Source organism: Ranitomeya variabilis, chromosome 1, assembly GCF_051348905.1.
Source record: "Ranitomeya variabilis isolate aRanVar5 chromosome 1, aRanVar5.hap1, whole genome shotgun sequence".
Classification (NCBI taxonomy): Eukaryota; Metazoa; Chordata; class Amphibia; order Anura; family Dendrobatidae; genus Ranitomeya; species Ranitomeya variabilis.
In genome coordinates, this window is record NC_135232.1 from 290,320,749 (window position 1) to 290,345,174 (window position 24,426).

Genomic DNA, 24,426 nt, shown 5'->3' on the forward strand with positions numbered 1-24,426 from the left:
TCCGCCTAGAGTGTGCTCACTTGCGGCGTTCCAGCACGGCAAAAGCGCGCATTGCGGCTCTGCAGCGCCGACACCGCCTGCCGGAACATCGCATCATATGTGACCTACCTACCAGGTGGAATTCCACGTTACATATGTTGGAGCAGTTGTGTGAGCAGCAGCAAGCTGTAATGGAGTACCAGCTGCTTCAGGCGCAAAGAAGTCGCAGTCAGCGCCGTACAGACTTCACAACCACAGAGTGGGCCACTATGAATGACGTCTGCCAGGTTTTGCGTCCCTTTGATTATTCCACGTGGATGGCGAGTGCAGATGATGCACTAGTCAGCATGACTGTCCCCCTTATCTGCCTGCTTGAAAAATCACTGCAAGCGCTAAGGGATGATGTTGTGGAAGAGGTGGAGGATGAGGATTCAGCATTTCCATCATCTTCTGGACAGTCAGCGCCACGTGGTTCCTCACAAACGCGTAGGCAGGGGACAGTTTGTGAGGAGGATGAGGAGGAGTCAATGGAGGAGGAAGACATCCGTCCAGAGGAGGGAGTTACCGAATTGTCCAGTACTCAGTGTGTACAGCGAGGGTGGGGTGATGACGAGCGGGCAGAGACCACGCCTCCGCAGGGGACAGCGTTTCTTGGGCAGTTGGCAGTCTGCAGCACATGGTGGATTACATGCTGCAGTGCCTGAGAAACGACCGCCGCATCGCCCACATTCTCAACATGTCTGATTATTGGGTGTTCACCCTCCTCGATCCTATTAGGGACCAGCTGACACCGAACAGTCTGAAGAAGCCATAGGGAGATGAGTGAGAGGTGGAGGTTCAGATATGCACTGCGCATGGCCATGGATCCCAGGCCCCCAGTGGGATAAAATCAGAAGACACTGCGAGGCGGGCTCTCGTCCAGCGCGGCCGCACAGGCGCAGCCAGCCTGACACCAAATGATGTCAGAAGATGGGCAGCGCTAAGTGTGCCTGGCCAAGGGATAACTTAACAGCGCAGGCTCCGGGACGGAATCAAACAACGCTGAGGAGCCGGGGCGCGGCGCCAGGGGGGGTAGGAATGACGGCTGTGCTGCGTCATATTACGAAGGAAAGTCCCACCTCCGGGACGGTTTCACGGTTTCAGGGGACACATTTTATAAGTGTTTAGTTCTGTGTTTGCATGGAGCGTGATGAAAAGAGCCACCTTTTCCTTTTGCATATTTTGTGCTGCACAAGCTGGCTCTTTCAGCTACAAACGCCTTGGGGGGGGGTAAAGGTTCCCTTTCGACTTTCTCAGGCTTCGGCCTACATTGTGTTCCTCTGCTTTTCCACCTGTCCCTGGGCTCCAACACCGCCAGTTGCCGTCCAGAAGTGCTGTCCGCACAGTCCCAACAGTCGCTCCTCTGTTATTGGGGTTCAGTAACGTCAGCTGTTCCCCAGCTGTGTGTGTGGCAATCCCTCCTACCTCCTCCACCTCCCCCTCCTGTCCCTGGGCTCCAACACCGCCAGTTGCCGTCCAGAAGTGCTGTCCGCACAGTCCCAACAGTCCCTCCTCTGTTATTGGGGTTCAGTAACGTCAGCTGTTCCCCTGCTGTGTGTGTGGCAATCCCTCCTACCTCCTCCTACCTCCTCCTCCTCCACCTGTCCCTGGGCTCCAACACCGCCAGTTGCCGTCCAGAAGTGCTGTACGCACAGTGAACAGTCCCTCCTCTGTTATTGGGGTTCAGTAACATCAGCTGTTCCCCTGCTGTGTGTGTGGCAATCCCTCCTACTTCCTCCTACCTCCTCCTCCTCCACCTGTCCCTGGGCTCCAACACCGCCAGTTGCCGTCCAGAAGTGCTGTACGCACAGTCAACAGTCCCTCAGGCTCTGTTATTGGGGTTCAGTAACGTCAGCTGTTCCCCTGCTGTGTGTGTGGCAATCCCTCCTACCTCCTCCTACCTCCTCCTCCTCCACCTGTCCCTGGGCTCCAACACCGCCAGTTGCCGTCCAGAAGTGCTGTACGCACAGTGAACAGTCCCTCCTCTGTTTTTGGGGTTCAGTAACGTCAGCTGTTCCCCTGCTGTGTGTGTGGCAATCCCTCCTACCTCCTCCTACCTCCTCCTCCTCCACCTGTCCCTGAGCTCCAACACCGCCAGTTGCCGTCCAGAAGTGCTGTACGCACAGTCAACAGTCCCTCCTCTGTTATTGGGGTTCAGTAACGTCAGCTGTTCCCCTGCTGTGTGTGTGGCAATCCCTCCTACCTCCTCCTACCTCCTCCTCCTCCACCTGTCCCTGGGCTCCAACACCGCCAGTTGCCGTCCAGAAGTGCTGTACGCACAGTGAACAGTCCCTCCTCTGTTATTGGGGTTCAGTAACGTCAGCTGTTCCCCTGCTGTGTGTGTGGCAATCCCTCCTACCTCCTCCTACCTCCTCCTCCTCCACCTGTCCCTGGGCTCCAACACCGCCAGTTGCCGTCCAGAAGTGCTGTCCGCACAGTCCCAACAGTCCCTCCTCTGTTATTGGGGTTCAGTAACGTCAGCTGTTCCCCTGCTGTGTGTGCGGCAATCCCTCCTACCTCCTCCTACCTCCTCCTCCTCCACCTGTCCCTGGGCTCCAACACCGCCAGTTGCCGTCCAGAAGTGCTGTCCGCACAGTCCCAACAGTCCCTCCTCTGTTATTGGGGTTCAGTAACGTCAGCTGTTCCCCTGCTGTGTGTGTGGCAATCCCTCCTACCTCCTCCACCTCCCCCTCCTGTCCCTGGGCTCCAACACCGCCAGTTGCCGTCCAGAAGTGCTGTACGCACAGTCAACAGTCCCTCCTCTGTTATTAGGGTTCAGTAACGTCAGCTGTTCCCCTGCTGTGTGTGTGGCAATCCCTCCTACCTCCTCCTACCTCCTCCTCCTCCACCTGTCCCTGGGCTCCAACACCGCCAGTTGCCGTCCAGAAGTGCTGTACGCACAGTCAACAGTCCCTCCTCTGTTATTGGGGTTCAGTAACGTCAGCTGTTCCCCTGCTGTGTGTGTGGCAATCCCTCCTACCTCCTCCTACCTCCTCCTCCTCCACCTGTCCCTGGGCTCCAACACCGCCAGTTGCCGTCCAGAAGTGCTGTCCGCACAGTCCCAACAGTCCCTCCTCTGTTATTGGGGTTCAGTAACGTCAGCTGTTCCCCTGCTGTGTGTGTGGCAATCCCTCCTACCTCCTCCACCTCCCCCTCCTGTCCCTGGGCTCCAACACCGCCAGTTGCCGTCCAGAAGTGCTGTCCGCACAGTTCCAGCAGTCCCTCCTCTGTTATTGGGGTTCAGTAACGTCAGCTGTTCCCCTGCTGTGTGTGTGGCAATCCCTCCTACCTCCTCCTACCTCCTCCTCCTCCACCTGTCCCTGGGCTCCAACACCGCCAGTTGCCGTCCAGAAGTGCTGTACGCACAGTCAACAGTCCCTCCTCTGTTATTGGGGTTCAGTAACGTCAGCTGTTCCCCTGCTGTGTGTGTGGCAATCCCTCCTACCTCCTCCACCTCCTCCTCCTCCACCTGTCCCTGGGCTCCAACAACGCTAGTTGCCATCCAGAAGTGCTGTCCGCACAGAGCAAAACACCTCGCCAATGTGTTAGTGGGGTTCAGCACCGCCAGCTGTTCCCCTGCTGTGCAGCCGGCAACGTGTACTGCGACCGCCACGCAGGCACAACAAGTTAAATTTAAGGGAACCTGTCCCCCCCCCCCAGGCGTTTGTTACTGAAGGAGCCACCTTGTGCAGCAGTAATGATGCAAAGGGAAATAGTGCCTCTTTTCGTGGTGCTCCTTGCACATGCTGATCCTAACACTTATGAAAAGTGTCCCCTCCTACCGTGATACCGTCCGGTTGGTGGAACTTTCCTTTGTGATGTGACGCAGCACAGCCGTCATTCTTACCCCCTTGGCGCCGTGCGCCGCCTCCTCAGCGTTGTTTGAATCAGTCCCGGAGCCTGCGCTGTTAGGTTAGCCCTTGGCCATGCACACATTTTGCGCTGCCCGTCTTCTGACATCATTTGGTGTCAGGCTGGCTGCGCCTGTGCGGCCGCGCTGGCAGAGAGCCCGCCTCGTACTGTCTTCTGATTAAATCCCACTGGGGGCCTGAGATCCATGGACATGCGCAGTGCATATCTGAACCTCCACCTCTCACTCATCTCCCTACGGCTTATTCAAACTGTGCGGTGTCAGCTGGTCCCTAATAGCATGCCACGGCCGTGACACCGCACAGTCAGAAGAAGCCGTAGGGAGATGTAACCCCTGAGGGGGGGTTAAAGGTTACCTTTGAAATTGGTTCAATTAGGCTTCGGCCTACACTCTGCTCCCCCTGCAGAGCCCGGGCTCCAACACCGCCAGTTGGGGCCCGGTACTGCTAGCTGCACAGAGAAAAACACCTCGCCAATGTGTCAGTGGGGTTCAGCACCGCCAGCTGTTCCCCTGCTGTGCAGCCGGCAACGTGTCCTGCAACTGCCACGCAGGCACAACAGACCCAAATGCTGCCGCCAGTGCAGGCTTCGGCCTACACTCTGCTCCATCTCCTCCTCCTGCTGACCCCGGGCTCTAACACCGCCAGTTGGGGCCCGGTACTGCTAGCTGCACAGAGAAAAACACCAGCCAATGTGTCAGTGGGGTTCAGCACCGCCAGCTGTTCCCCTGCTGTGCAGCCGGCATCGTGTCCTGCAAAAGCCACGCAGACACAAGAACTGAAATTGAAGGGAACCTGTCCCCCCTCCCCCAGGCGTTTGTACATTTTTAAGGCCACCTTGTACAGCGGTAATGCTGCATGTGTGCAAGGTGGCTCATAAACGTATTCTCCTCGCACATGTGGAACTGAAAACACGTCTGAAATGTGTCCTCTGTGTGACCATTTAACCGTCCCTGGGGTGTGACTTTCCTTTGTAATGACACGCTGCAACCCCCTTGGTAGCGCTGCCCGTCTTCTGGCATCATTGTTTGGCTGCCTGCGCCTCTGCGGCCGCCCTGACCCACACAACGCCCCTCGGTGTCTTATTTCTTGGGACTGCGAGGGTGTGATTGATGGGCATGAGCAGTGCATCAGTTCGCCTGTCCCTCATCTCCTTCCGCCTTCTTCAGACTGTGCGGCTTCATGGCCGTGGCATGCGATAAGGGATCAGCTGACGCCGCACAGTCTGCAGCAGGTTTAAGGACCCGAGTGCGAGAGGCGAACATATGTGCTGCGCCAGGCCATGAATCACAGCCCCGCAGTGTTTTAACAATGTTAAGACACCGTGGGGCTGGGATTCATGGTCATCGCGAACCGCAGCGGCCGACATTAAATGAGGTCAGAAGATGGGCAGCGCTAACAGCGCTAGGCCAGGGGATAACACGACAGCGCAGACTCCTGTACAGCAAATAACAACGCTCAGGAGGCTGCACCCAGCACCAAGGTGGGATTCTTGACATCTGTGCTGCGTCTCATTACAAAGGGAACTCGCGCCTCCAACACAGTTTGACTGTATAAAGGGCTAAATGTTATACGTGTTTCATTCAGCGTGTGCAAGCAGCAAAATTAAAAGAGCAACCTTTGACTTGTGCAGCACTACTGCTGCATAAGCTGTGGCTCTTCTACTTTGTAACCCCTGAGGGGGAGTTAAAGGTTACCTTTGAAATTGGTTCAAGTGGGCTTCGGCCTACACTCTGCTCCCCCTGCAGAGCCCGGGCTCCAACACCGCCAGTTGGGGCCCGGTACTGCTAGCTGCACAGAGCCAAACACCAGCCAATGTGTCAGTGGGGTTCAGCACCGCCAGCTGTTCCCCTGCTGTGCAGCCGGCAACGTGTCCTGCAACAGCCACGCAGGCACAATAGACCCAAAGCTGCCGCCAGTGCAGGCTTCGGCCTACACTCTGCTCCATCTCCTCCTCCTGCTGACCCCGGGCTCTAACACCGCCAGTTGGGGCCTGGTACTGCTAGCTGCACAGAGAAAAACACCAGCCAATGTGTCAGTGGGGTTCAGCACCGCCAGCTGTTCCCCTGCTGTGCAGCCGGCATCGTGTCCTGCAAAAGCCACGCAGACACTTGCTCTTGTACCTTCTGCTCCCCATCCTGGTTCCAGTACCGTCAGCTGGTTCCGGGCAGAGCCTTTGGCTTAGGTGCCTCCCTCTGGGTATCCGAGTTCCACCAACGTCAGGTGGTCCTTGGTAGTGCTTTCAGGCACGGGTACCTCCTGCTTAGTAACCGGGTTCCAGTAACGTCAGCTGGTCTTCGGTAGTTCCATTGGCTCTTGGACCTTCGGCTACCCATCCGGGTTCCAGCACCGTCAGCTGGTTCTCGGCAGTGTCTTTTGCTCTTGTACCTTCTGCTCCCCATCCTGGTTCCAGTACCGTCAGCTGGTTCCGGGCAGAGCCTTTGGCTTAGGTGCCTCCCTCTGGGTATCCGAGTTCCACCAACGTCAGGTGGTCCTTGGTAGTGCTTTCAGGCACGGGTACCTCCTGCTTAGTAACCGGGTTCCAGTAACGTCAGCTGGTCCTCGGTAGTTCCATTGGCTCTTGGACCTTCGGGTAGCCATCCGAGTTCCAGTTCCATCAGCTGGTTCTCGGCATTTTCTCAGCCTTCTTGTACCTTCTGCTACATTTCCAAGTTCAAGAGACTAAACACGATGACCCGGAAGACCACCCCTAAGATGACGACGACACCAGAGACGACAACCACCATGATGACGACGACCCTGGAGACGATGACCCCGAAGACCACCCCGATGATGACGACCCCGGAGACGACGACCCTGAAGACCACCCCGATGACGACGACCCCGGAGACGACGACCCTGGAGACGACGACGACCTGGAAGACCGAGAAGCAGAAGAACAAGAGGCTGCAGAACAAAGAGCAGAAGAACATTAAGCATAACACTAAATATCAGAGCAAAAAATATTATCTAAATTATAAGCAGAAGACTAAGCAGTGTATGGGGGTGAGTCCGTTCCTCCTCGTGGTGCCCCTGGATAAAGCCTGATGCTGCAGGCCAAACTGAACGCGGACAAATGTAACTCTTTTGTGACAGGCAGAACGGAAGGTGTAATCTTCAAACATTTATAGATAACAACTACGGGAATGCCTGTCACAAATAAGAATATGATGAAGAAGTAGAATATGATGAAGATAATAGTAAAATAAAAAGAATATGAACAATGTAAGAAAAAAAATAATAGGTAGAAGATGAAGAAGAAGATGAATAAGGTGAAGAAGTTGATGTCAAAGAAGCTGATGATGAGGATAATGAAGAAGAAAGTGTGGGAGAAGTAAAAAAGAAGGTGAAGGGCGTGGAAGTAGTGAAACATCAATATCTGACAAAATAAAAAAAAATTAACATAGTCAAAATCTTTCTACCGCCGAACGTCATAAAAAAAAAAAACCCCTGCTATTCTATTACATTGGGCTAAACCTCTGTGCCTTTAATGTCTCTGCCACATCCCCCAATACATCCTACATTATTCTTAGTTGTTTTCCTTCATGTAGAATGAACCTACAAGTTTATAAAGGGTTTATTTTAATTCCGATATTTTCGTCCCATTGACTTGCATTGGGATCGGGTATCGGTATCGGATTAGATCCGATATTTTGACGGTATCGGCCGATACTTTCCGATACCGATACTTTCCGATATCGGAAAGTATCGCTCAACACTAGCCGTGACGTCACGGAAGGAAGTAAACGCATGCATTTTAAGCAAAGAACGCTGCCGGTTCCCTCGGTGAGGTCCAGGCTGCGTCGGAGAGGTGAGTATAGCAATATTTTTTATTTTAATTCTTTCTTTTACACATTAATATGGATCCCAGGGCCTGAAGGAGAGTTTCCTCTCCTTCAGACCCTGGGAACCATCAGGGATACCGTCCGATACTTGAGTCCCATTGACTTGTATTGGTATCGGGTATCGGTATCGGATTAGATCCGATACTTTGCCGGTATCGGCCGATACTTTCCGATACCGATACTTTCAAGTATCGGACGGTATCGCTCAACACTAATTACCACAATTTAATTTTAAACAAAACAATTAAGATGCAGTTGAAGTTCAGACTTTTAGCTTTCATTTGAGGGTATCCATATTAAAATTGGATGAAGAGTTTAGGAGTTTCAGCTCCTTAACCTGTGCCACCCTGTTTTTTAAAGGGACCAAAAGTAATTGGACAATTGACTCCAAGGCTATTTCATGGACAGGTGTGGGCAATCCCTTCATTATGTCATTCTCAACTAAGCAGATAAAAGGCCTGGAGTTGATTTGAGGTGTGGTGCTTGCATTTGGAAGGTTTTCCTATGAAGTAAACATGCGGTCAAAAGTGCTCTTCATGAAGGTGAAACAAGCCATTCTTAAGCTGTGAAAACAGAGAAAAAACCCATCCGAGAAATTGCTACAATATTAGGAGTGGCAAAATGTACAGTTTGGTACATCCTGAGAAGGAAAGAAAGCACTGGTGATCTCATCAATGCAAAAAGACCTGGGCGCCCAACAACAGTGGTGGGTGATCGCAGAATAATCTCCATGGTGAAGAGAAACCCCTTCACAACAGCCAACCAAGTGACCAACACTCTCCCGGAGGTTGGCGTATCAATATCCAAATCTACCATAAAGAGAAGACTGCATGAAAGTAAATACAGAGGGTTCACTGCACGGTCCAAGCCACTCATAAGTGTCAAGAATAAAAAGGCTAGACTGGACTTTGCTAAAAAACATCTAAAAAAGCCAGCACAGTTCAGGAAGAACATTCTTTGGACAGATGAAACCAAGATCAACTTCTACCAGAATGATGGAAAGAGAAAAGTATGGCGAAGGCTTGGTACAGCTCATGATCCAAAGCATACCACATCATCTGTAAAACACGTACTGTGTGCTCAGATCCAGCCAAATGCAGCAAAACTGATTGGTCGTCGTTTCATACTACAGATGGACAATGACCCAAAACATGAAGCCAAAGCAACCCAGGGGTTTATTAAAGCAAAGAAGTGGAATATTCTTGAATGGCCAAGTCAGTCACCTGATCTCAACCCAATTGAGCATGCATTTCACTTGTTAAAGACTAAACTTCAGACAGAAAGGCCCACAAACAAACAGCAACTGAAAACCACCGCAGTGAAGGCCTGCCAGAGCATCAAAAAGGAGGAAACACAGCGTCTGGTGATGTCCATGAGTTCAAGACTTCAGGCAGTCATTGCCAACAAAGGGTTTTCAACCAAGTACTAGAAATGAACATTTTATTTAAAATTATTGAATCTGTCCAATTACTTTTGGTCCCTTTAAAAACAGGGTGGCACATGTTAAGGAGCTGAAACTCCAAAACCCTTCATCCCATTTTAATGTGGATACCCTCAAATGAAAGCTGAAAGTCTGAACTTCAACTGCATCTGAATTGTTTTGTTTAAAATTCATTGTGGTAATGTCTATAACCAAAATGAGAAAAATGTTGTCTCTGTCCAAATATATATGGACCTAACTGTATTACCTTACTGTCTCTTATTCCCTACTTCCACCTTTCCATTCCCCACTTCCATCCTTTTTCTTCTATTACGCATGCGCGACATTTACTCTCTGCGCTTGCGCACTATGTGAAGCACACGTGATCTTTCCGGACATTGGCGCCGTTCTGACATCATAAATAGGTGACCACTTGTTGCATACGACACCACACTACTGAATCGGCGTCTTTCCGATATGCACGCGCTCCTTAACCAGGTAACCTATCCATTTCGGGTGTGACTCTTTAATTCTATCATATAACTTCTCTGTGCACTTACCGGGACCCCTTTGTTTTTCTTTTCTTTTCTCTTAGTATCTTCTTAATACCGTCATGCAGGTAACTGTGCCTTACTGATTATTTGCGCTCATATGATTGTATTGTTTATTTTTGCTCTAGTTTGAGCCCTTCAGGATATGATTTGTATATATGATAAGGATTGTCCACAGTTCACAGATGGAACTTGTCTCTACCTCTGAGACATATGATGATGCTGACCACCTGTATTTATGGATTATTGAGTTCTATTTTTCGATTTTTCTGTTATTATGTGGGCACTTAGCCTCTTTGTATTATTTGATGGGCTGTTATACATATGTACTGATATTCATGGGATGACATGATATGTTGGCTCTGGATATTTATTTTGAGTATGTATTGACCAGTTGTTCTGTTTTATTATGTATTATTGGTTGCTTATAAATTTTTGATTATATTTTCTTTGTACTGTTACACAGATAATTACCTTGACAAAGGCCCATCAGGCCGAAACGTTGGTGTATTGCATGACTGGTCATAATTCTGAATAAATCTATGAATTTTGGACATTCAATCTTGACAGTTCTCAGATTATTCTACTTATATTTGACATTATTTTTCTGAGAACTCTTTTTCTACATTTTGGACTGCAATCCCCTTGATCGATTATTACTGTGCACAGTAGACACAGGAACATTCAGGTCTTTGGAGATGGACTTGTAGCCTTGAGATTGCTCATGCTTCCTCACAATTTGGTTTCTCAAGTCCTCAGACAGTTCTTTGGTCTTTATTTTCTCCATGCTCAATGTGGTACACACAAGGACACAGGACAGAGGTTGAGTCAACTTTAATCCATGTCAACTGGCTGCAAGTGTGATTTAGTTATTGCCAACACCTGTTAGGTGCCACAGGTAAGTTATAGGTGCTGATTATTTACACAAATTAGAGAAGCATCACATGATTTTTCGAACAGTGCCAATACTTTTGTCCACCCCCTTTTTTATGTTTGGTGTGGAATTATATCAAATTGGCTTTAGGACAATTCTTTATGTGTTTTTTCATTTAAGACAAATTAAATGAAGATAATAATACCAAAGAATTTGTGTTTGCCATCATTTTCAGGAAGAAACTGAGTATTATCTGACAGAACTGCAGGGGTGTCAATACTTTTGGCCACAACTGTATATGCGTATGCTGTGTAGTGTCAGTGAAATAATATGCTTTCCTACCGCTGCAGTCTCTTTGATCTAGTGTCTTTCTGCATCTCTCATCTCCTCTGTGATGCCGGCTCGTTATTACTGATCTGAGACGGCAACACAGAGCGCGCTCTGTGATTGTGCACAATGACAGCACGCAAGGACACAGAAGGGACTAGCCCCACCCGAGAAAGGAGCATCACTGATGACTGTTCATTTCAGGAAGGGGGCCGAGGCCATGAAAGTGACTGCAGCCTTTTTCCCCTGCTTTGAGGACACTTTGTTTGAGTATTCCAGCATGCACTTGGATTCTCAAGTGTTGCACCATCCCACAGGAAGTAGGGGAAAAAATTACAAAAGCAGTTAGATAGTATAATTAATGAACAGTAAGTAATTTTTAATGTAAGCATATTGGAAATTAGTTTAAATTGTGGCATTAAATGGTCAGGGATTTAGATTATGATTTCTTTGACCTTTGACCTGTAAATTCGCCTCTTACTGGCCCTACCAATACCTCTCCAGCGTCACCAGTTATCCAATCAACTCCTCTTTCTTCACGTTAACAGTGTGTCTGACCCCATATTAAGTTATGTGGCATAGTCAAAAAGATGGTGATGAAAGAGTTCCAGAGAAGAGAAGTTAGAAAATAGAGAAAAAAGCTAATCAGAGGACAGGAGAATATGAGTTGAGCCAAGTAAAATTGAGTATTAATGCATGTGCACACTATGCCTTTTGTATACCAGCGAACCTGACAAATTTTACAAGCAAAATACACTTTAGGAAAATGCCAGTGGGTAAAACAGCTCAAATTCAGGTAATATATGCATAAGTCTTTTAAAACCTACAATTTAACATTTTAAATACATTTACTGCTGCAAATGTCATAGCCCAGTTGATTTTGCTAAGAACAAATTCATGAAAAACATTTTCTTATCAAATTGAAGTGAACTTTAGGAATAACTTACTGGATGAGGTACGTATCCAACAAAGGATGAACATAAAATGATTGATCCTCCACTAATATACAAGAAGTTAGATAAAACATAGGTTAAAAATTAGCAAAATAAAAAGTATATTATTGCATTTCTTAATAAAAAGGTCTCAAAGTAATAGAAATAGGGACACAATTGAACACAATAATTTAGTTGATAAACCTCATTCTATATAACAATGAGTAAAAATATAATCAGGGCTCACTCACACGAGTGTATACATCTGATGAGTGTTATATGTTTTATTGGATAGCACTTGCACAAATGTTATACTATGGGGCAGAACTGATCAATGTTTTTTCTCATGCCAATTCGTAAAATCGCAGAATATGCACATATCGGATCGCATTCACCAATTAACGTCTATGGGTGAATGGAAAACATTGGACTGCACTCAGATGACATATGGTTTCCAACGACTCAAACAATGGAGATGATGTAGCCTTTTTTGTCTTCTTCATCTTCTTGCCTATGCCATGGATCAGAATTTGATCCATGTGTCATTTACATAATTGGCTCGATTCTCTCGCATGAATCTATACTTGTGTGACAATGGCCTTTTATTTTAGCTACTCTGCTGCCTGTTTGGTTGTATAATTGTTCTAATGTGAAAATAATTGTAGTGTGAATTTGTGTGCATTAGTGTAATTTGCAATAGGAAGAGATAACAACTAGAATTAATAAAGAGGTACCTTTTTGTTTAACCCCTTAAAGGGAATCTGCAGTGGGTTTTTGCTATGTATTCTGAGGACAGCATGAGATAAGGACTGAGAAATAGGTTTCAGCAATATGTCACATACAGGTGCTTCTCACAAAATTACTCTGACAGTGATAATCTCCTGGTTATAGCATTCATTGTATGGAAAAAAACAACACACAACGTAATACATATGCTTCTTGCAAAGTTAGAATATCATCAAAAAGTTTATGTATTTCAATTCTTCAATACAAAAAGTTAAACTCACATATAATATCTCTATATATATCATTACAAACAGAGTGATCTATTTCAAGTGTTTATTTCTGTTAATGTTGATGACTATGGCTTACAGCCAATGAAAACCAATTATCTCAGTAAATTGGAATGCTTTATAACACCAGCTTAAAAAATTATTTTAAAACCTGAAATGTTGGTCTACTGAAATGTATGTTCAGTAAATGCACTCAATACTTGGTCTGTGCTCCTTTTGCATCAATCAATGCATCAGTGTGGTGTCTCATGGAGGCGATCAGCCTGTGTCACTGCTGAGATGTTATGGAAGCCCAGGTTGCTTTGATAGGGTCTGGTGTCTCTCATCTTCCTCTTGACAATACCCCATAGATTCTCTTAGGAAGCCTTTGCAGGTGTTATGTGTTAATTATGAGATAATGAATGTATGTCTTTTTGCCATAATCATCAACATAAACAGAAATAAACACTTGAAATAGATCACTCTATTTGTAATGACTCTATATAATATGTGAGTTTCACTTTTTTGCAATGAAAAACTGAAATAAATTTACTTTTGGATGATATGCTAATTTTGTGAGAAGCAGCTGTATTATGCTGTGTGCTGTTTTTTTTCATTCAATGAATGTCAAGAGGTCAGAGTACCTCCCTCCTGTCAAGTGGTCTGACCACACCCCCTCTTCTGATTAGCTGCTCACTGTCAATAGTCAATGTAAATAGAAAACTGTGGTGTGCGCAGGGGCAGCTTTCTAAGCTTTGCTACCTGTTAATTTTAAAAACTCTGATTGTGTTACAACTGCTGCACCCAGTAACCTAATCGATACATCTCTAGAATCCGGATTTCTGTTCAGTCATTACGCTGCTCTCAGATGAGGTAGCAAAAACCTGATGACAGATTCTTTTTTTAAAGATACAGACAATTTTAGTTTTTGTACTTTTATTTTTCCTTCCCTTTCTCAGGGTCATAACTTTTACTACTGTTCCATCAACCTAGACATATGAAGGCTTATTTTTTTGCAATCCAAGAAGTAATTTTAAAAGATACCATTTATTTTACCAAAGATAAAAAAAATCCAAGTGAGCTGAAATAATTATAGCAAGGAAACAATTCCACATATTGTTTTATGGGTTTCATTTCTACATCATTTGCTGTAGAGTAAAAATGACATGGTAACGTGATTCTCCAGCTCAGTACGGTTATGGAGATATCAAGCATGTATACATATTTTACTACAGTAACAACTAGGGTTGAGCGAAACGGGTCGGCCATTTTCAGAAGATTTTTGGCAAAGTCGGGTTTCATGAAACCCGACCCGACCCCTGTGTGGGGTCGGCCATGAGGTCGGCGATCTTCTGAATCTGGTATCGGAATTCCGATACCGAGTTCCGATATGTTTGCGATATCGGAAATCGGTATCGGAATCCATATTTAAGTGTAAAATAAAGAATCAAAATAAAAAATATTGATATACTCACCCTCGGACGCGCCCTGGTACTAACTGGCAGCCTTCCTTCCTAAGAATGAGCGTGTGAAGGGCCTTAGATGACGTCACGGCTTGTGATTGGTCGCGGCCGCCCATGTGACCACTCACGCGACCAATCACAAGCCGTGACGTCATCTAAGGCCCTTCACGCGCTCATTCTTAGGAAGGAAGGCTGCCGGAAAGAAGCCGAGGGTGAGTATATTCCTATTAGGTATATACTCACCCTCGGACCCACCCTGCTTCTTTCCGGCAGCCTTCCTTCTTAAGAATGAGCGTGTGAAGGGCCTTAGATGACGTCACGGCTTGTGATTGGTCGTGGCCGCCCATGTCACCACTCACGAAACCCGACCCGATCCTATAAAAATAAAAGTCGCTCAACCCTAGTAACAACTTCAGCAATTCTTGACCAATTATGTACTGGTATGTCATATGTTTGATCCATCATGTATGATGCCTACTCAGATACTGAATGACAAGACCAAAAAATAAGATAAAAATGTGTCTCTATATACTGTATGGACTGTGCATTTAAAAATTAGAACTAATATGATAGAATTTTAATGAAAAACATTAGTTTATTAAAAACTTCAAAAGTATTTCCCATTATAGGTTTAACCGAACAATATCATTATGTGTCCAAACAAACAGATTAATTTTAATAAACTATGCTCAATATTAAATAGAGATAAATGAACCTTTCAAGGTTCGGTTCTGTTTGGTTTGGCGAATGTCCTGATGTTCTCTGAACATGTTTTATCCGAACAGTTCGGAAAACATGCTTGAACGTGATTGAATTCAATAAGAGGCTTAACCAAATGCATAGACAATACCTTAAGAGGAGCCAAAAAGCTTCAGAAACAGCTCAAATTAGGGGCAGACACCAGGAAAGTGGCATCAATTGACCTAGAGGGCAAATATTATAAATGTGCAGCTTGGATGCATGGGACAGGGCTTGGACCAGGATTTCTAGCTTAAAAATTGATCAGTAACAGGTGAATAAGTGACTGGTGTAGGCCTGGTGCTCTGAGAGGTCTGCCAAATTCAGGCAACACACATGAAGGAGACCAACCAAAATTAGGGGCAAACAACAATAAAAAAGGCATCAATTAGCAAACAGTAGAAATGTTATAATGACACAGCAGCAGTCAGTCATGGGCCATGCATGAGGTATCAGAGTCTTGGCCAGCATTTACAGTTTTGAATTTAAGTTTCAAATAAGATGAGGGGAGTGAAACACCAGTGTAATAAAGCACATAAAGATGGTGGCAATACAGGTGCAAAATAGTGATGAGGCAACCACTCACAACCTACCAACTCATGGAGGGGGAGATTGCTTAGCATGAGATTGCAAAAAAGAGGCTTGTATAGGGTGATGGTCACACACAGGTAATGCACAGGGTCTGGTTTACAGCCTATTAGTGACGCCCATACTATTAGATCAGGCGGGCTTCCCAGCACTATCTAAATGCATCCCATGAGAGCAGACACCCTAGTTTACAAGACCTAAAATGCTGGGCCTGGCTGCACCCTGAAAAAGTGCAAAAACATATATTATATAAATAATATATGAGGTATTGGTCGATATTTTGGACAAGCTATGTAAGTTCACAACCCACATCAAGGGTCCTCACATTTGCAAGTCCTAACGCTAAACGTTATAGAAAAAACACAAAAAGAGGACTAAAAATCCTCAAAAAATTCAAGAATTAATATAGCACAAAGGACTGCAGTGCTTATCTGCCCTGGTCTCAGAACTAGTACACTCTCAGGAAGCAGCAAACCCATGTAATGAAGATGACTGCAGAGTATGCTGCCGCTCTGTGGCTACTGAGTCAAGATTAGGGGCGGGAGTAAGAGGGCCTTGGTGTTGTGCAGCATCTGGCCTCTCACTCCCTCCCATAATCATGTGTATACCCAGAGCGGCATGCATAGTGCAGTTCAAAAAGAGGTTGTGTCATGCAAGGAGAGATGCTGGCCAATGAATGCTTTCACCATCAGACTGATGAGAGCACTCACTGGCTTCCATCTCTGTACTGCTGCATGGCGCGTCCCAATGGTGAGTTCTCACCTGTAGTTAGGGGCTAGGGCACACAGCACAGGAGACAGTGAGGAAGAGCAGGACTTACATTGTGTCTTCTGCTCCCTTCACTGTTCCATTCCCAGCAGCATCTCACAGGTAAAAGGTCGGGGGAGGAGCTACTTCATGGGACAGCACGGATGCAGCAGGGGGCTGATATCAGTTCTCTCTGCTGTGTCTCCATTCCCCACAGGGAGTTCTGCAACCCTCTCCAGCTGATCTCTGCACTATATGGCTGACCTCCTCCATTGCTCATCTGAACACCTGAGGCCATAAATTAGTATGTGTGTTTGAATATGTATGTACAGTATATGTGTGTGCATCTGTGTATGTATACCTATGTCTCTGTATGTATGTACAGCATATGTATGTATGTATCCATTTGTACGTATGTGTGTGCATCTGTGTATGCATGTGTGTGTACAGTATATGTATATGTGTGTATCTATGTTTGTGTACATTTGTGTATGTATGTGTGTAACTGTGTGTGCATGTATGTACAGCACATGTATATGTGTGTATCTATGTGTGTATGCATGTATAGTATATGTATGCATGTGTATATGTGTGTATGTATATGTGTGTATCTATGTATGTGTACATCTGTGTGTATGTACAGTATATGTATATGTGTGTATCTATGCAAGTGTGTACATCTGTGTTTGTATGTGTGCATCTGTGTGTTGTAGGGATTTGCTCTGGTAGGCAATGGCAGGGCCGCAGTGATGAGGCAACACACAGGCTTCAAGTCCAAACTTCAGTGGTTTATTAACACTTTAAACAATATGAGGCAGAAAGTAAGAAAAACAAAAACGTCCTCCAGCTTGGAGAACCACTGGTCTCAGACTCACCCTTACAGGGGACGGGCTTAACTAAGCGGCTGCCTGGTCAGCGGCAATCGCCGGGTGCCGTTCCCAGGGTTGCTATGAGTCCTGTCGCAAAACTTTACAGCATGTTTAATCCAACAAAAAGAAAAATAATTCAGGCTAACACCAGCACAGCTCCTCAGACCTTGCACACAGGCCCTGTTCCAAATAACATCCATTACATAGTCCATAACTACAACCACAAGTTAGGTACCTATCACATGGGCTTGTCAATTTATCGTGACATCTCTGCAGGTCCTCAACTTTAGGGAAAATCCAGGCCAAATCTTATCCTGCTCGGAGAAATATATCTTCTGTCTAGCATTACCCCTTTCACTGCACCACATACCTACCCCCTTTGCTATCCGGTAGCCCAAAAGACCTCTGTAGGGATGCAAGTTGATGACCCGCACGGTGCGGATGGCAAAAGTGAGCACACAGTGAATGTGCTTTCTACAGCAGCACATCCAAGCCAAGAGAGTGGCGGAGAAATTGCCATACAGCCAGGCTGAGAACATGAGCCATGCAAGGCACATGTGTGATGTTACCCCAGTGTAGGACCATGACCAGGATTGCACCATTATTGCACACACCCTGCCCTGCATCCAGGTTCAGTGTAGAAAACCATTGCTCAAACTTGGCCTGGATAACTTTTCACAACCCCTGAGCTGTGTGACTGTGATCTCCAACCCATATTAATTTAAACACTGACAGATTGTGGCCAGCTCTGGCTGCGCAGTATGGAGGTGGGGGGTTTCTCTCTGCACTAATGGAGCACATGTCTCATTACGGGAGACGTTGAGGGCACAGGTGGAGGAGCCATAAGCAGTGGAGAAAGTGTTAGATACAGAGTTTTGTCCAACAAGCCTTGGGGATTCCAAGACTTGGTGTCTTGATTGTCTAGTGGTTTAATTAATCATCCCTTGGTATTTAGTGGTTTAGTTCTTCATCCCCTTGTGTGTAGTGGTTTATTTCTCCATCCCCTTGTGTGTAGTGGCTTAGTTCTCCAACCCCTGTTGTTTAGTAGTTTAGTTTTATATCTTCTGTTTTGTAGCGGTTTAGTTCTCCAACCCTAGGTGTTTAGTAGTTTAGTTCTCCAACTTCTATTGGCTAATAGTTTAGTTCTCCATCGCCGGCTGCATAGTGGTATAGTTCTCCATCTCTAAGTGCCCTGCAAGCATTAGGGATTCCAAGACTTGTCTAGCAGCCACTTCCTGCCTACCCCCACAGCCACCAGAGACACTCAGTGCCCAGTCACCGAGGTTTAATGCCACTGGCCATGCTAGCTCGTCCAGATGTCAGTAATTAAATGCATCCTGGCAGCCATAGATTTTTTCAAGGAATGGGTGATGTTGTCTGCAACATGCTGGGGTAGCGCAGGCACAACTTTCTTGGAGAAGTAATGGTGACTAAGTAACTGGTACTAGGAGACTGCAATGGGCATCAGCTTTTGGAATGCATCTGTATTCACAAGGTTTAAAAGCAGCATTTCCATGGCCAACAGATGGCAGATGGTGAAGTTCAAGCTCTTAGCTTTGGCATGTGTAGGAGTTGCATGTCCACAACTGAGGGACCAAGGGCTGGCTGCTGCGCTGAGAGATGGTTGACTATGGTGAACACGAGAAACTGTTGGAATGTCAATGAGGAGCAGGCGGAGATGTTAAGGTGGATTCAGAAAGAGGTGATGTGCTTGGTGTCTGAGAGCTGTCAAAAACAGCAGGAATGTTCAATTCCATTACAGCTGATGGACTGTCACTCACCCCAACTGTAGCGACAAAACAAGTGGAGGTTCTACAGTTGGAGACCTGTGTGAGAACACTTGCTATGGTGACAGAGGAGGAACAAGTAGCAGATGTGGTTGATGGTGTGGCCAGTGGTTGCCAAGGGCCACTGGGCCACATTTTATCACAGTGTTATTCCCAGACTAACACATGTTGATCACGTATGTTCTGGTTCATGCATTTAGTAGTTAAATTATTGAAATGTTTGCCTCTACAGAGTATTTTTTTGCAGACTTCTCAAAAAAGGCTTATACTAGGCAACCCTTGCTGTGCATGTGTACTGCACATTCGTAACCACTGCTGGCGACAGCCTAAGTTGCGGCTGAAGATCCCTTGCTTGTTGTGATGGCATCACTCTGTGTCTCTGTGGAAAGCTGCCAGGTAAATGCTGAGCAACTCATCTGCATGCCTCTGGATTCACAAATTTAACCCACAACCTTATTGTCATCCTTTCTGTTCTACCCTTGTTCGACCTTACAAGCACCATCCTCCTCTTCCTGCCCTGACTGCACAGTACAGTCCGCGTGTGCCTCAGGTACCGGAGTCTCATCAGGATCACCTCCACCCCCGGAACTTAACCAGATGATTGTCTCGATTATGCTCGGACACTACGTCATCCGGTCCCTGATCCAACTGAAGAAAATATTGGGCATCGGTGCACAAGCTTTCCTTCTAAGTCTGTGTATCTTTGGAGCAGGCCTCTGATGCCCATGGAGTAAAATGTGTTAACAGCCCTGCAGACTAGAGATGAGTAAACTTTTTCAGAAAAACATTCGCCACTCTCAAATTCATCACATTTGGGTTCGTGTTCGGCTTCACGAGCATTTTTATACAAAGTCTGGAAAATTCAGTCACAGTTCTGTAAATTATCGCTTTTCTGCTCATGCTTTTTTATTACTTTGGCTAAGATAGTGGTGCTGTATAATGAGCTGGGGATATGGGAGGATGTGTTTGATGAGAGGAGGGTGTGTGTCTACATCAGTAGAGCTGCGGAGTGTATTTTTTTTCTTTTTTACTTTATTCTTGCAGCCAATAAGAGTGCAGAAACCATCCAGGACATAATGACACAAGGTCTTCTGTGATTGGCTGCCAAAGCCACATGTCCCTAGCCATATAAAAGGCAGACAACTTGTTTTTCTGGTGCTATTTTGTCCTGCTAGTACTGCAAGTGAACTGGTCAGTTAGCTAGATAGGATCCTGTTCTCTGTTAAATCAATCTTTCAGCATCTAACTAGATTGTGCAAAAATTGTGTTGCAGTCTCAGGAAGCCTGTTTTCTAATCCAAATAGTTTGGGATAAAACTGTATTTCAGATTAAAATCAAAAGGCCATATTTCCACTTAAAAATCGTTAGGCCTAATATTGGGGTACAAGCAGGAGGCTCAATTTGCTAATCCAAATTGTTTGGGATAAAACTGTGTTGCAGAGAGAAATCAGAAGTCCACATTTTCTCTTAGAAATCGTTAGGTATAACAGTGTTGCTCAGGCACACTATCTAAGAAAATAAATAGTAATTATTCATTTAGTGACAGGTGTGGGTCTAAAGTTGTGAAACAGTAGGTTACAAGAGGGGAAGTTTACATAAATACATGTGTGGTAAAAAGCGAGATCATGGTGGAAGGGGGAATAGGTGTACAGCTCTGGCAAAAATTAAGAGACCACCACATCAAAACCATGTCATGGACAGCCCAATCTCCAGACATGAACCCCATTGAAAACCTCTGGAATATAATCAGTAGGATGATGGATAGTCACAAGCCATCAAACAAAGAAGAACTGCTTAAATTTTTGCACCTGAAGCAGTGTGACAGACTGGTGGAAAGAATGCCAAGACGCATGAAAGCTTTGATTAAAAATCCTGGTTATTCCACAAAATATTGATTTCTGAACACTTCCTGAGTTAAAACATTAGTATTGTTGTTTGTAAATGATTATAAACTTGTTTTCTTTGCATTATTTGAGGTCTGAAAGCACTGTTTTGTTTTCATTTGGACCATTTCTCCTTTTCAGAAAAAAAAAATATTGCTTGGAAGTTCGGAGACATGTTGTCAGAAGTTTATAGAATAAAAGAACAATTTCCATTTTACTCAAAAATATACATATAAAAAGAAAAATCAGACAAACTGAAAATTTTGCAGTGGTCTCTTAATTTTTGCCAGAGCTGTATGTGGGTTAGGTATCAATGTTACTGAAAGCTCAACTGAAAGAACACCGTCTCGTCTTATCCAAAGACCACTGATAACTTCTGTTTCTGAACAGGCCTACTCCACTCATTGTCTTTGGCAGCTACGCAGGGGTACTACTTGTAGATGAGGGCCAGAAAGAGCATGTGCTTTCTAAATGTTGAACTGACTTTGGGGAATTACAGATGGTCATCAGAGGTCTGCTCCAAAGATTCACAGAATCAAGAGGATGAAAGCATCTGCACCAATGCCCAAAATTTTAACATGTTGAATCCGAGGCAGGACGGAGTAGGGTCCGAGCAGAATATAGATCCTCATCATCTCTACCGGGGGTGAAGGTTATCCTGATGAGACTTAGATACCAAGGGCACTTGCAGACTATACTCTAGTGTCAGGGCAGAAAGAGGAGGAGGGTGAGGAGAGTGAGAACAGAGAGGTTGACAATGAGGTTGTAGATCCCACTTGGTGTGAACCCAGAGGTACGCAGCTGAGTAACTCAGTAAAGAAGGTGTAGGAGGAGGAAGTCAAGGTTATGTTGCAGCTTCCCACACAGACACGAAGTGATGCAATCATGACAAGCACTGCATTCTCAGACCCAACTCTGGCTGCGGCCATCCTCGGTTGTGAGTGTGCAGTTCACTGGGGTGGCAAGGGTTGCCTAGCCTGTGCCTTTTTTGATACAGCAAAGGATGACCTAACACACATTACCTGTCAAATATGCAAAAAAAAGCTCAATAGAGGCAAAAATTGCAATAATTTGACAACTACATACATGAACCGGCACATGCGAGATCATTCATCATACCTTAGCGTGGGAAGCTCACAGCGATAAAATGTGGACTAGTAGGCCTCGCCAACCACTGTCAGTCCCATCAACCATATCTGCTGCTTCTTTCTTCTCCATCACCTTGCCAATTCTTCTTACACAGATCTCCGGCTGCAGAAAATCTACTTGTTTAGAGCCCGTCAGTCATTACAAAAGTGGAAGTGATTGCTGTTTTTGTGTCACCTAGCACAACACATCTTTCTCAATCCAACATCGCCACTTGCACCTTACTCACAGTCCAGCATTTTGTCCTGTTCTCCGTACTCTACCCTCTCTCAGCACTGAAGCCAGCCCTCAGTCCCACATTTGTGGTCACGTAAAAGAATATTGCCATTTACCAATCTGTTGGCCACAAAAATGCCGCCTTTCTGCCATGTAAATACAAATGGTTTCAGCAAGTTGATGGCTGCTGCAGTCCCTCAGTACCAGTTGCCCAATCACCATTACTTTTCTAAGAAAGCTTTGCCTGTGCTACATCAGCATGTTGCAGACAACACCACCCCGTTCCCTGAAAAAATCTATATCTGCCAGGATGCATTTCACCACTAACACCTGGATGAGAATATGAGCACGGGCGTTACATTTTGCTGACTGTGAACTTGGGGGACTCTGGTGGCTGTGTGGTAAGGCATTCAAGGGGCTGATCCACAAATCTTTGAATCCCCAATTCTTGTGGAAAACCTCTGTATCTATCTACTTCCTTCCTTCTTGCTTCTGGCTTCTCCACCTCCTCTAGGGCCTTTACCTGTACCCTCAACATCTCCCTTAATAAAGACAGGCATTCCAACAGTGCAGATAGAATCCCCCTCATCTCCATATTGCACAGCCATGGCTTACTGCAATCACATAGTGTTTAAATTAACCCCTTCCCGACCTGTGACGCCATGTAGGCATCATGAAAGTCGATGCCAATCCGACCTGTGAAGCCTATGTGGCGTCATGGAGGGATCGCGTCCCTGCAGATCGGGTGAAAGGGTTAACTCCAATTTCACCTGACCTGCAGGGACAGAGGGAGTGGTACTTGAGCCCATGGCTACAATCACTCTGATTGGCTGTTGAAAGTGACATTTAACTTTCACTTTCAATCAGAGCAATCGTAATATTTCACCAATGAAAATTGGTGAAATATTACAATCCAGCCATGGCCGATGCTGCAATATCATCGACCATGGCTGGAGACCACGATCTGCCCCTGCCACTGCCACCGATCTCCTCTCCCTTGTCTTCCGTCCTGTCCTCTGCTCCCCTCCGTCTTTCCGCACCCCCATGCTTTGATCCCTTTCCCGTGCTTCAATCCAACCCCCTCATACTTACCGACCTCCGGTGTTCCTCCTGGTGTCCATCCGTCTTCTACATGGGCGCAGCCATCTTCCAAATTGGCATGTGCAATGCGGTCATATCACAGTGATCAAAATAAAAAAATAGAAAATAACCCCCCCTTTATCACCCCCATAGGTAGGGAACATAATAAAATAAAGAAAATATATATATTTTTATTTTTTTTACTAGGGTTAGGGTTAGAACTAAGGTTAGGGTTAGATCTCGGGTTAGGGTTAGAACTAGGGTTAGAGTTAGGGTTAGAACTAGGATTAGGGTTGCAATTAGGGTTAGGGTAATGGTTAGAATTAGAGTTAGGATTAGGCTATGTGCACATGGTGCGGATTTGGCTGCGGATTCGCAGCGGATTGGCCGCTGCAGATTCGTAGCAGTTTTCCATCACGTTTACAGTACCATGTAAACCTATGGAAAACCAAATCCGCTGTGCCCATGGTGCGGAAAATACCGCTCAGTATTTTCCGCAGCATGTCAATTCTTTGTGCGGATTCCGCAGCATTTTACACCTGTCCTTGTATAGGAATCCGCTGGTGAAATTCACACAAAAAAACACTGGAAATCCATGGTAAATCTGCAGGTAAAACGCAGTGCGTTTTACCTGCAGATTTTTCAAAAAGGTGCGGAAAACTCCGCACACAAATCCGCAATGTGGGCACATAGCCTTAGGGTTGGATTTAGAGTTAGGATTGGAATTAGGGTTAGGGTTGGAATTAGGGTTAAGTTTAGGGTTAGGGGTGTGTTGGGGTTAGGGTTAGGCTTGTGGTTAAGGTTATGGTTGGGATTAGGGTTAGGGTTAGGGGTGTGTTGGGGTTAGGGTTGTGGTTAGGGTTGGGATTAGGGTTAGGGGTGTGTTGGGATTAGGGTTGTGGTTAGGTGTGTGTTGGGGTTAGGGTTGTGATTAGGGTCATGGTTAGAGTTGGGACTAGGGTTAGGGGTGTGTTGGGGTTAGTTTTGGAGTTAGAATTGAGGGGTTTCCACTGTTTAGGCATATAAGGGGGTCTCCAATTGCGACATGGCGCCACTATTGATTCCAGCCAATTTTGCGTTC

The 24,426-nt window shown here is 45.9% G+C and overlaps 1 protein-coding gene across 1 annotated transcript in view; it reads right to left on the reverse strand.

The window, feature by feature from the left end:
* LOC143815680 (dehydrogenase/reductase SDR family member 4-like) overlaps positions 1–24,426 on the reverse strand; it is a 151,244-nt gene that overhangs the window by 23,979 nt on the left and 102,839 nt on the right. The window contains exon 6 of the mRNA XM_077295196.1: positions 11,852–11,903. Coding sequence (XP_077151311.1) covers positions 11,852–11,903 — 52 coding nt within the window. The remainder of the gene's footprint in view (positions 1–11,851; positions 11,904–24,426) is intronic.